The sequence below is a fragment of the Pomacea canaliculata genome, linkage group LG2, assembly GCF_003073045.1.
Source record: "Pomacea canaliculata isolate SZHN2017 linkage group LG2, ASM307304v1, whole genome shotgun sequence".
NCBI classification, from domain to species: domain Eukaryota; kingdom Metazoa; phylum Mollusca; class Gastropoda; order Architaenioglossa; family Ampullariidae; genus Pomacea; species Pomacea canaliculata.
The window spans coordinates 10337428-10350267 of record NC_037591.1 but is presented as its reverse complement, the minus strand read 5'-3'; the positions used below and the strand labels follow the sequence as shown (position 1 = coordinate 10350267).

Below are 12840 nucleotides of genomic sequence, written 5' to 3'. Positions count from 1 at the left end.
CCTATCAAACTAGATCATTATGTCATCTCAAATCATCCACCATCAATGTTTGGAACCAAGAAAAGTTGACAAGATAAAGACAAATAATGTGCAGTTCAAGACTGCAATGAGTTCCATATTGCTACACGGAAGATGTTTGACATATTTGAGTGGTTCACCGATACAGAAAGATCGAGAATACTGTTGTAAAGAAAGGTCTACCATTTGATGCCATCTGTTATCTGCCCTTGCATAATCCAAGGTTTCCCTGTACTTAATTTTCAGAAGTTAAACATTTCATCATCACTAATGTGCCTTCTCATACAAATACTTAATGAAAATATATATGCATTTATTTTATAGCCCCAAGCACAGAATGCATTAGATGCATTGAGAAAATATGTAACATGACCATTTTAACCCAGTACACATGAAGAGCACCTGTAAATTAACCAGATTTATGGCATTGCTAAAAATCATGCAGAAGCAATGTGAATCTAAGCTGTATACATAAGATGATGGTATATAACATATTGAGGATAAATGGACATTGTAACATTCATTCTTAACCCTTATAGCACCGTGAGCCTAGACGGTGGCTTTGCCAGGGAAGCATGGGGATGGTTATGTTTTATGCCATGCTAGCAATTAAGGCTCTATCATGGTGAGAAGCATGGGAAAGGCAGTTTTCATTACTTTTATTGCAAAGCTCAAGCTTTCTCCTTTACAAAAATACATAGGCTTTCTTGGCCTAATGTTTTACCCAAGAGCAGCAATAATAAAAACAAACATCACTCGCTGTCTTATTCATTGTTGTAATATATATATATGCAGTGCTATAAGGGTTAAAGAGTGGAATGCAAAAAGAAGAGTGAACTGTATGTCAAGACAGGAATCTGTAATGCAGCACCCAACGCCTACCATAGGCATCTGCTGCGTACTTGATCAAACATTCAACATCTGCATCCTGGCAAACAGGTTCACTATTTCAGAAAGACATGGCAACTCCTGATCACAAAGGCAGATAATACCACACTCCCCACAGCTTTCATTCAAACATTTAACATTGTCAACAAATGTATTTAACAACTGCCTCTGTTTACATCCTGAGAGATACACCACTTATCAAGAAAATGAAATATCCTCAAAGAAGAAGAACTGAGTTCACAAGCAGTCTTAGCAAACAGACACAAACTGTTCCATCATTAGAACTAGCTGTAGATATCCATAACAGATTTAACAGACAGGGCACTGCGCAGAGAATGCAAGTCCACGTCTTGCCAAGCATAGAACTGTACAGACACCTTTGGTTGCATCATCAGAAACCCGTTGTCTGAAAAACGACCCATGGTATCCCCTGCTTCCAGCCAGACAAAAGGAGCAATGGAGTTGCTTGCAAGAGTGATTGTAAATTCATGTTCTGATACCTGTGTCACATCAGTTATCTGCAACAATAATGCATCATGTCGCTTGTTCTTTTAAAACAGTAGCTGTCACCGGCACATTCCTTCTATTGATTCATGATCAGAAATCAATGCCTGCTTACATATGCTACTACATTTCACAAAAATGCCACAAAACCATCAGAGTGTGCAGATCTCTAGTCAAATGCACAGCACATAAGTGATGGAAATGGTGTGTGTGAAAGTGACCAAAGAAAAACAAATCATCTTTTTAAATCTTACTGAAAGAGTTATACTTACTGCAATCTGTGCTTTCTGCACACTGGAGTCTTTGATGTCCGCAAAAGATAGCCAGTTATTAGTGCCATCGATTTGGTTGTTGATGTAAACAAAGAGAAAACATTCAGTGTTCTTGCAGCCAGCCTCCGTCAGCATACTGTTTACATCTCTCTCGAACACCACTTCTGCTGTTGTGTTCAGCTGTGTATACACACCATATTTGGTGAGGTTAAGAAACATAAAATGAACAATAATACCAGAACTATCCTTCAGATCTAACCAACAGCTTCAGAACTTAGCAGCAAAATTAGGTACAGTATAAAGAGATTTGTTTTTGCACACATGAAGTGAAAGTAATCTTGCTAAGAGAAAGTCCTGCTGGGTGGTATATAATAAGGCGGCTGTAACTTAAATAGTTTGTTCATCATAAATAAAAACCAATCAGCTACAATATGATACACACCTTGTACGAAACACTCCATGAAGCAAGTGGCTGAAACTTCTTCCATGAATATATCTCCACTGTGAGCAACCCCTCAACTGCATGCACTGTCTTACTCAGGAGGTTAGGAACATCATCACGATCAACCTCTGAGTAAACAAGATCACTGTACAGAGTTACAGGCTCAAACCTCAGCTGATGGGTTGAGGGGTCCTGAACCTCCATGATGGGTATTTCATCTGCCACTATATGGACCTGCAGATTGTTTCCAACCAAAACTGGAGACACTAGCAAGGGGTTGAAGAATTTCAGGGCATAGTAATGCAGCATCTTCCACCGCCCACTGTAGTCTACCAATCAAAAAAACATGCAGAAAGAATGTATTAAGTGTAACAGCTGGGAGTTTTGACAGTTTTTAATTAGGAAAAAAAGACTTAGTTCTATAGTTCTCTTATTTGCTGAAGACTAAGCAAGAAGAATAGCTTTAACTTGAGACTGAGGGAGAAGAATGGCTTAAGTTTTTAAAAAAGACAAGGAAATGGACAAAGCTGTCAGGGTTAGAGGGAGCTTTAGGTTATATGTACCTATGGAGGCCCAGGTTGGAGCTTGCCAGATGTCATTTAGTTGCCAGTAGAGGGCGCCCATTGTGAGGCCGCGCCCATCTGGGAGCAGCTTACTCTGATACCGCCGGTAGTGTTCTGATTGTGTCTTTATAGACATTGCCTGGTTAATCTAGTCAAATAAAAATTACATTGCTAAGTACCTGTTACAGAAAAGTGTTACTTAGCAAATAACAAGTAAATTTTTTCAAACGGAAATGTAGTGTTACCTCTAATCAAGTTTTCTAAAAACGTAACACTGGTTCCAGCAGTCCACTGTGTTAGGCATGCAATCTTCAATCATTGGCTATTGAAATCATAGTAGTTGCTATTTATGCAGCTTAATATTCCTGAGATTCATGGTGTTAATTCTTTCATTACATGCCTGTCATTGCAGTATTGTTATTTGCGGTACTTAGATTTCATGATAAAGGAGCAGACATAACTGTAATGACCTGGGCCATCATATATAAATATAATATTTCTTGCTGCAAAATATATATATGTGTATCTTCTCTATTCTAGATATGTCTGTTTTCTATCCTATATCTGTTATTTTTATGTCTCTGCCTTTCTTGATCTTTTGAGAGGTACCTTTCATGTGTCAACAAATAACTTCTTGATTTAACTGTTAAGTGAGGTTCAAGGACATCAATCATTTCTTAAGTTATCTGATATATTGAATTACCTTTGGCTAATCAAGCAATATGAAATTACTATTGCCTGGAGAATACTTACCTGAGTGAGATAAATATAATTTCTGAAGTATTGCTGTTGATCACCTTGCTTAGGAAGATCCAAATGTAGTAGTATTTCTGCAGACATTTCTACTGAGCCTGAAATGATCAAAATCATTTTCAGTTAAGCAAAATATTTTATAAAGTAATGATTACTGAAAGGTTTGTGTAGGTGTTCTACTGAAACTCTCCTCCTGAATTAACTGACAGAAAATGTCAGAAACACAACCAAGCACCAGACTATAAATCATTACAACTTTTTTAATGCAAATTGTACATGATGGTTAAGAATGCCAGTCTCAAAATATTGGTCAGGTATCTGTCACTTGTCTTATGCAACACCACCATCACCAACAGGAACATATCTTTTTTAAGATTAAAAACAAAAGTTTAAATTACTTTTTTTTTACTTAAAATGTTTGCATTTCCTCACCAAGTAACTGGCGTATAGCTGTAACAAACATAAAGTATCTTTAATATACCATTTTGAGATCATTACAATGGGAAAACAAAATGGTTTTAGACTGGATGCCTCATTCATTTGGTCACACTCTACAGTTTAGCGGTATCTTACCAAAGCTCTGAGGGCTACAGTACAGCAGTTACATAAGCACTCTTCATTAGAAATGTAATCAAAAGCTGAGATTTCTATGTGCCAGGAGAACTAACCCCCACGATGGTGTTGTCTGTGGTCAGCCTGTGCAGAGCAATAGCTCATGTCTGCCTCCTCAAAGACGTCCTGAAGAGTTCTGACATTACACCATGCCTGGATTCCATATTCTGTGGCCATCCGTGGAATGCGGAAATTGTCAGGCTTCCACTGGTTCATCAGGTAGTCGTAAAAATGAACTTGCAATTAAAAGGGAAAAAAAGTCCTTCAAAAACATACCGAAGGAGGCCTACTCTGGTTGTGCCATTACGGATGGAGCAGAATGGCATGATAATAGCACAAATCTGCACCCAAATTAACTCTGTGATATCAAACACCCCCACACACACACAAAACAGACATCTTAAACATGATTAGCTTTAAACAGTTACAGCAGGAAACATTGTTTCTAGAACAAGAAATTCTTTAACACTAATTTTAAGCATGGAGCCAACTGGTTTTAATGGTATGCAAGTTCCATCTTTAGGATCCAGAATACAAAAAGGATTCCTCATCAAACAGCTTTGTGCAAATTTTTGCAAGAAAAAACTGTGGTTGCTGTGGAACAGAAGGTAAACAGTAAGTATGTTATTTATACAGGCTAGGGAGGAGATCCAGATGAAGCTATGATATATCACAGCCAGCTTGCAATCTATTCTGGTTTCAAGAGGCAACTATATTAACTGATGATTTAATATTGAAAAATTCTTTGATTAACATGTTGCAGAATATGTGCAGCCTAAGGTGCTAAAGAGCAAAATTTAGGTTATCATGGTCAGAGATATGTTTTAACCTTAGGAAATGAGGGCACAACATTTTATCTTGTCATGGCTAAAAACCAGGAGCTGTCACAAAGCTGTTTTCAAATGTTCAAACACATGTCAAACACTTACTGTCATCAAAAAGCTTACTGCCAGGACCCTAGTCCATAAAACCTCCCTCTCTCTCACATCAAGTTCATCAAAACCAAAATAACTAGCAGGCATAACAAACATTTACATTTTTAACTGTTGATCTGATAATAAGAAACTTACTGTCACCATACAGCTCACTATCAGGGTCTTGGGCTACAAAACCTTCTCTCTCTGAGTCCAGGCCATTACTGGGACTGGACGACAGGTACTGCCGCCGTGGATTTTCCTGCTGAACTACTGCCATCACCGTTTTAACATAGAGGGTAATGAAATCATTGTAGTATAAGGTGTAGTTAGAACTGGTTCCAAACCTGTGTACAAATGTATCAACGAATATGAGTACTGAGTATGCAAGTGTATGAACACACACACACAATGTATATCATTATACCATATCTTAAATATTGTAAGCATTAAGAGTATGAAAAATATCAAGTGCATGTTGTTGCTAATGCAAACCTGATACGAAATATTAATACTATACCCTTAGCTAAAGTGCCTGTCACCACTACAGTCATCAGTTCAAATCTTGGCTCTGACATAACTTTTCTCTGGATGTGATACATATTTACAGAGTTGTCTACGGATTTCCATTGGTACACTTTCTTCCACCCTAGTTGTGTGCGTGCATACATGTTCATGTATGAAGAGAGTTGCAGTTAACATCTCTCTGTGCATTTATTTTAGCATTAAAACGATAATTTCATAATTATATAAATAATGAATAAAGGAAATGAAATAATTGATAAGAATTAACACAAATATACTTAAACAAAAAATGGTTTACAACGACTGTGTTAAAAATACGCTTCTTACCAGTTTTGCCTTAAAGCCTTTTCATTTTCATTACTTCCAGCCCACAAGAGAATGGAGGGTCTGTGCATCAGTCTCCTTATCTGTAATACAGATACTTTTACAGACTTACCAAAGTAACATAAGTCAGATACACTAAATTGTATCACTATCATCCCCTAGAAGACCTAAACACGATGCTTACACATCCCAAGCTCATCTTACTCAAATTACCAATTTGCTTGATCTATGCTTCATTCATATTTTTGTTGTTGCTGCTGTTGCTGTGGAAAAAGTGCTTCCACCTAAAGGTGATTTCGCACAGTGGGGGTATATAGGGGGTGTGGGGTGAAAGGGAAGAGGAGGGGGTGTTTGGATAGGTGTGGGAAGCTCACTGCTTTGTGACAGGGCATTTGTTGGTTACTTCTGCTGGTGTCCTCTTCTAGTTGTTGTTCCTTTCTCTTAGCATCCAGGAGATCCGCCAACTCAACCATGGTGGTGTACTGTTCTGGTTGCTAGATTGGTTGTGTTGCCCTTTTCCTATAATCTAGACTTCTATTTAGTTCTGTGAGCTATATTTATCGATACTTATTCAAAAATGTGTAGCTTATTATAGTTTTTTTAATTATTTTTATAAAGCTAGCATTTAGATTGTTTGCCACCATCTTTAAGTTTTTTTATAGTTTCTTGGGTTTAAATTTTACTTTATTTATTGTTCCCCCACCTTATGCTTGGTTATAGTTTTGGATTTGTATGAATGAAACCCATATTTACTAATGTTATACTTATTTTTTTCAATATTTTATACTTCTAATTAGGCCATGCTAGCATTGTCATTATTTCATTTATGGTAATATGCATGTTATCTTTGTTTTTCAGGGGATATATTATTCATTTTCTGCCCTTTATCTGTTTGTGTATATGGGTCTAGAATTTAGAAGTCTTGTCCCTGTTGTTACTACTAATGACAATATAGCATACCATAGCTCTTTGGGTGGGTTGAGGCAGCTATTAAAGTTTCATGCATCTACATTTATTCATGATCTGTCTAAAAGTTTACTAGTTAACACCAATGTAAGGGAAACTGTAAAAAGGAAATACCTGATATCTGAGTTCCTGTGTGACAGAGTTGAGGAAGTCAGATGTAGTAGGATACATGGCCACAGAAAACATCATGTCTTGCCAGATCAAGATTCCAAGCTCATCAGCCAGATCATAAAAATCTTCAGATTCAAACACCTGCCAATTTCAAAAAAAGCAATACTCTAGTCTTATGCTACTGGATATTGCTGTAAGACGATCTTAAAAATTGTAAAAAGGTATGTGGCACACAACTATATTTTCTGTGATGTTCGAACAATGACCAATTCACCTGACAATGCTCTTCTCAGAACATATTTACAGGAACATAATGTGTCACTCAATGATGCATGGTTGAATTTCAAAGTCAAGTTCAAAATGGCTGGATAAGTCTGGTTAGTTTTGTTACTTCTTACACATTGACTTATTTGGCAGCAGCTTAAAATGAAGTGAGAAAAACCTGGAAAACTGAAATTCTAAAGAAGGCACACATAGAAAATAAAAGTACCCACCCCTCCACCCCACACCCTCATGGAGTTCATGTGAGCATCTGCAGCTGACTGCAACAGCAGTCGCAATCTCTCCTTAGTGATGCGCTCCTGAAAACTGTCTGCTGGGATCCAGTTAGAGCCCTTGAGAAAGATGGGGATTCCATTGACCCGAACAAAAAACGTAAGACCTGAAAAACATACACCATTACCTTTTATTACAGTACTACACTGCTCTTCAATTATTAAAATGATCAACTTATGCTGATGTATAACTATCAGAAGCCTTGTACAATCATTTTCAAGGGTTTTCAAACTGCAAAAATTAAAAATTTAATCTTAAGTGAAATAATAAATAAACTTTACCGTGATTTGGGTCACTAGAGACATTCTTTTGTATTAACTCAATGGTGCGGAATCCTATCCTACGCTGAACAGAAGAGACTTCTTTGGTGACATCTGCAGTGAAAGTGATGAGCACATCATACAGACTCTGGTTTCCATAGCCATTAGGCCACCATCGCTTGATTCCTACACTCTGAAAATTTGGCACAAAGACATTCCCTTAGTCAGAGCTCACCTGTGAAAATGGCCTCGTACCTTAGAAAGCATTACATAGTGTTTTATGTTTGCATGTAGTTCCCATGCCTAATGTATATATATATATAAGTATAATGTATCAATTAACTGCAATTCTATTAAATAAAAATAAAAAAATGAATTAGACTGTTTAGGAATGTCATGATCATGGCAAATATTAATGGATAAATGGTATATGCTAGGAATGTTATGCTCATGGTTTATCCTTTTGCTCAGAGATCAACATAAAATACGTAATATTTAAAGCAATCAATTAATTTTTGCAAAAAAGAATGAGAAAAAGGAAACATATTTTTTTTTTACAGATGCTTATGCTATAAACTACAGGACAGTGATAGATTTTAGTTAGATATGCCTTCAGTGTCAGGCTGGGAAAATGACAGTTGTAGTCACAGTGATGGGTGTAAAGAATATTAGTCACTATAATAACGCAACATTTGATACAGTCACTGATAATGAAGCATTTGATACAGTCACTGATAATGCAGTATTTAATACCAAAAGAGCTATGACACTGACTTGTGGAATGCTGACAGTGATGCTGGTATCATTGCTTGATGGTGAAAGAGTCACATTCTTGGATACAAGAACATTCGTGTCATTCAAGCGTATATCCAGCTGACCAGTGACAGTGCCACTTGTCACCACATTGAAAAACACATGAACATCCATATTCCAGCTATTTCCATCTGTTCAAAGATTGCATATAAGCCATTAATGCACAACAACAAAGATTTCTTGTAAAGTAACACATAAAGATGCACAAGTTTGAAAAATATCAGTATCAAGGTTGTGTTGGGAGTGACAGACCCCAATCCCACAAGAATGTTTGGTGCATTACATGGCACAGGAAATAGATTGGTAATTTTGTAATTATATTCTTTTGAATAGTATAAATTTTATTACTGGGTTGTTTCATACAGGCTATAAATATATATAAATGCAATGCAAAATGTCAGAAGAAAATGTAGAGGAAACCATATGTGAATGATGAATGCAGCACTCTTTTAAATACAAAAAAGACCACAATTCAAATCAGCAGTCACTACAAACCCTGAAATGCATCCACAGTAGCATCTTCAATAACTGCTGAATTGAAGGCGACCAAATAGATTGGCTTCCTGGAAACAAAGCAAGCTCTATGTTGTCACAGAAAAAATATCGGTATGCATTCCGCTTTATACATTAAAGTTATTAGTGAAAGCATCATATCTCTTCTTCCCCTTACCTGCTGACCTTAAGTTAATGCACCTTTACATGACAAGAAAAAGCATTTGGAGAACCAGGTTATTATTTAATTGTGGATAATTACTATGCTTGCTAAAAAGAATATTAATGCAGTTATCAGTGGTTTCAAAAGTCATATTGTGCTCACACAAAACATGAGACAATGATGCATGGAAATAGGTAAACTTACCAATTAGAGACTAAAGATCAGATTATATATGAGCGTAATAGCATCTTAGGCTTTATCAGGTCATTTTATTTCTGCTGTCTCAAAACTTTCTTCCTGTGAGCTGTTCCTCTACTGAAAGTACTGTTGAAGGCCTGTAATGCTTTATGACATTACCTGTTTAACTCTTATTTGATGGCAGCCATCTGAATACTCACCAGATACCTTGTGTTGGGAATGATGGTCCCCAATCCCATGAGAATGAACACTGCTCTTTGCGTATCAGGTTGACATGACACTGGCCATTTTGTACCTGAGATGGGCATTCTGGGGGAATGGTGTATGGGATTTTCTGAGCTTGTTTTGCAGCGAAGCCCACAGCTGACTCAAAGACAACTTTAATAGAATTATTTCCAGGCTGAAATCAACATTAATATATAGTCAGTTGATACTTGCAAGCTTCAAATGTGATTGAGTAATATACTTAAATTACAATGCTTAGATTTCCAAACACATTTAAACTATGTAAATATCTTATTTTTGTGATGGAGGCAACATTCAAAGATATTTTAGACAAATGCTGATATGCACAACTAAAGTTAGGTTTAAATATGTTATCACTTAGTCATAAATATAACATAACATCAGAACTGTTCAAGTGTTGCAATGTAAAGCCAAGAATTTATGCTACACTTAATAGATCAAGGCTCATTCTGAAAATAAAACCATCAAAATCTAGTTATATTTACCTTAACAGCTGATTTCACATCAAAGGTATTCCTAACAAACATGTTTTCAGATCTTCCTATCTTTATCTCATTGATGTAAACAGTGGCAATGGTGTCCAAACCTTCTGCCACAAGCAAGATGGACTGAGAACTCCACACAGAGTTGTCCACTGCAGATTGAAGCAACAGATACATTGCATTACACTTTCATTAGTTTTTCTTTTTACAATAAAAGCATAGAAATATTATGAAAAAATGTACAGACATTTAAGTGCATCCCAAACAGGCACCCAGGTATGCACACATGCACCTACATACTAAAAGAGAGAGGTTGCATCTTTTCAAAATATAAGTGAGCTAACCATTAAAGTATCTGGTGTAGGTCCAGTTCTCATTTCCAATCCATGCTAGTTTCACATCGTTGTCCCTGTACAGAGGATCCTCTATCACTTTATTGTCCAACAGAGCTGTGTACATGCTACCTGGCACTTGACCTGGTACTGAAATCCCTGAAGACCCAACAGACAAAAACGTCTATATGAATAGACAAAGGTATCATTTGCAAAAATGTTAATCAAAACCTTTGGGGCACAACTTTGCATCACAGGATGGTCTATGTTATTTTATCAGAGGGGAGAGCAGGTATGGTCAATTTTTGAGAAGGGTGCGCGGTAGGGCATGGAGCGGAGCTGTTAATGAACTGACTATAATGATAGGGATATGGTTACGGTTTGGGGTTGTGGTAGGTTGAAGGTTTGGGTTAGGTTTAGGGTTGGCTTTAGGGTTAGGATTGGTGTTAAGCCTACAGTTAAGGGTTAAGCTTAGGGTTGGCGTTTGGTTTACAGTTGGGGTTAGGGTTTGGGTTAAGGTTGGGGTTTAGGGTCAGGGTAAGTATAGGGTATTAACCGCATGATAAAGGCTCACTAAATTATCTGGCCAGGATAAATTTTGCTCATTTTTGGATGTTGTTCCCCGAATTGACTGGAGCGAGCAGACGACAGCGGGCGAGTGCAGCGAGCAGGCGGGAGAGGTCGAGTGAGCTTTTAGAGAAAGCGATCTATCTTGTTCGTGATGCTGCGCGTTATAAGTTCACATTATTATTATAATTTCCGCGCCCCAAGGCCCAACACTACAGCATGGACATTAAACATGTTGGTGACTACAGCATACGATTTTAATCAAAATTTATATTCACCCTGCTATTTTAGGAAGATTGGAAAAAAAACAAGAAAACAGCCAAACAAGCTGTAACTCACCATGTTTTGTATTTGATACGTTCCACAAACCTCTGAGGTCTACAATTTGCATACTTTCGACTTTTACAAACACACATAAACACAGCATCCACCCAAACACACAAGCACCCATCCTTCTCTCTTCAATGAAGAGCTCTCAGTCTGGGAGTAGACTCCCTTGCGTCGTCAGCGTGATCCTCGAAGAAAATCTCTATTGTGTTTATCTTGCCTAAATGCACGCGAAAGAACTCTTTTAAAAACGGGAGACTTCTAGTAAAATACGTTACTACAGTATTAGGAGTACGAAGCCAATCACATCCGGTTTTCTTGTACTTCCTTCTTCGCTGTTTAAAACATGAATAAAAATAGCAACTCGTCCCACTTTAATATGCTTCCTCCTCCACCTCAAACAAGAAGTGCAAAATGTTGTATATCATAGTATTTGCTTTGTTGAAAATAAACAAATGCAGACGACGCGACAGTGCCCGCAATTAGTCACATTGTCTAGTAGCTAGGTCAAACCAAGGGCTATATATGTAGTTCCACTTTGTGGCAGTCATGCGGGAGCTATCGATGGAGAATTCCGTAGCCACAAGACTGCTGCTTCGGGAATGTTCAATCATGGACATGTATATGGGGATAGAAGTTCGTGGTTCAATAGCTTAATTGTTGATAAAACACTTGCAGTGAAGATTGTAAGGTATCGGAGCAAATGAACTTGTCTCTGGAAGTGGCGCATGTACACATGGCTAGCCACAGGTTGTTTTTTTTTTTTTGTTTTTTTTCTGGGTATTCTGGTTACCCACCTCTTCATCATCACACGAAAAAAAGGAAAATGTTTTTCTATTTATTCAACATCCTTCAAGTAAGACATCAACTCCCATCATTGTACATATAACATAATTTGCTCTCCTGTTTCATTTTGGAGTATTCACATGTTTTGTAGTAATTGTCTTTCCTTCTTTATTTCTTGCAAGTCGTTAAAAAAAAAAAACCTTTGTTATTTTATTACTCTCGTAAATGAAGATTTGCCTTTTTTTTTATTTCTTCCTTAAGCAAAATAACATGCAGGTGGAAGCACTTATACTTATACTAACCATCCAACGGCTGATTTGTCATTCTTTCACCAAACAATTAATTTATTTCCTTTTTTTTTTTTAAATACTCTTTTCCACGCTTTCAAATATTGCCTAAATACGAATGTCATATATATATATGCTCCTGTATACTTCTGACGGTTAACAATCTTCAGTCATAATTTTCATGAGCAAGCTCTCAAACAGCTGTGACCTTTGACTCTTGACAAAATGTCATCATCTCACCTCTGTCATCATCAGACACCGTCCACACACCGCCAAGGCTTATTCCTATTTCCGCGTGGGCCAGGGAGTAAAGACACCACGACACTGTGATGAAACCGGCCACAGACATAGCTCGACTACGCATAACGGGGTCCCCCGACACTGCTTGGCCCTGAGTGTGTCTTGAAGTGAGGGCACGCGCTGGGCTTTTATATCTTCCT

The 12840-nt window shown here is 37.4% G+C and overlaps 1 protein-coding gene across 2 annotated transcripts; it reads right to left on the bottom strand.

Moving 5' to 3' along the window:
- Positions 1-314: 314 nt before the first annotated feature.
- Positions 315-12796, bottom strand: LOC112556607 (beta-mannosidase-like). 2 transcript variants are annotated; one of them, XM_025225759.1, is made up of 17 exons: positions 12641-12796; positions 10446-10592; positions 10105-10253; positions 9574-9773; positions 9016-9083; positions 8482-8651; positions 7729-7900; positions 7387-7553; positions 6896-7033; positions 5819-5898; positions 5123-5313; positions 4109-4288; positions 3441-3538; positions 2688-2835; positions 2125-2453; positions 1683-1862; positions 315-1424 (listed from the first exon to the last, which is right to left on the bottom strand). In XM_025225759.1, the coding sequence occupies exons 1-17, from the start codon at positions 12762-12764 to the stop codon at positions 1191-1193; spliced, it is 2775 nt and encodes a 924-aa protein (XP_025081544.1). In that variant the 5' UTR covers positions 12765-12796; the 3' UTR covers positions 315-1190. The 2 variants fall into 2 exon arrangements, with proteins under 2 accessions (XP_025081544.1, XP_025081545.1); XM_025225760.1 differs by lacking the exon at positions 12641-12796 and adding an exon at positions 11340-11636.
- Positions 12797-12840: the final 44 nt, after the last annotated feature.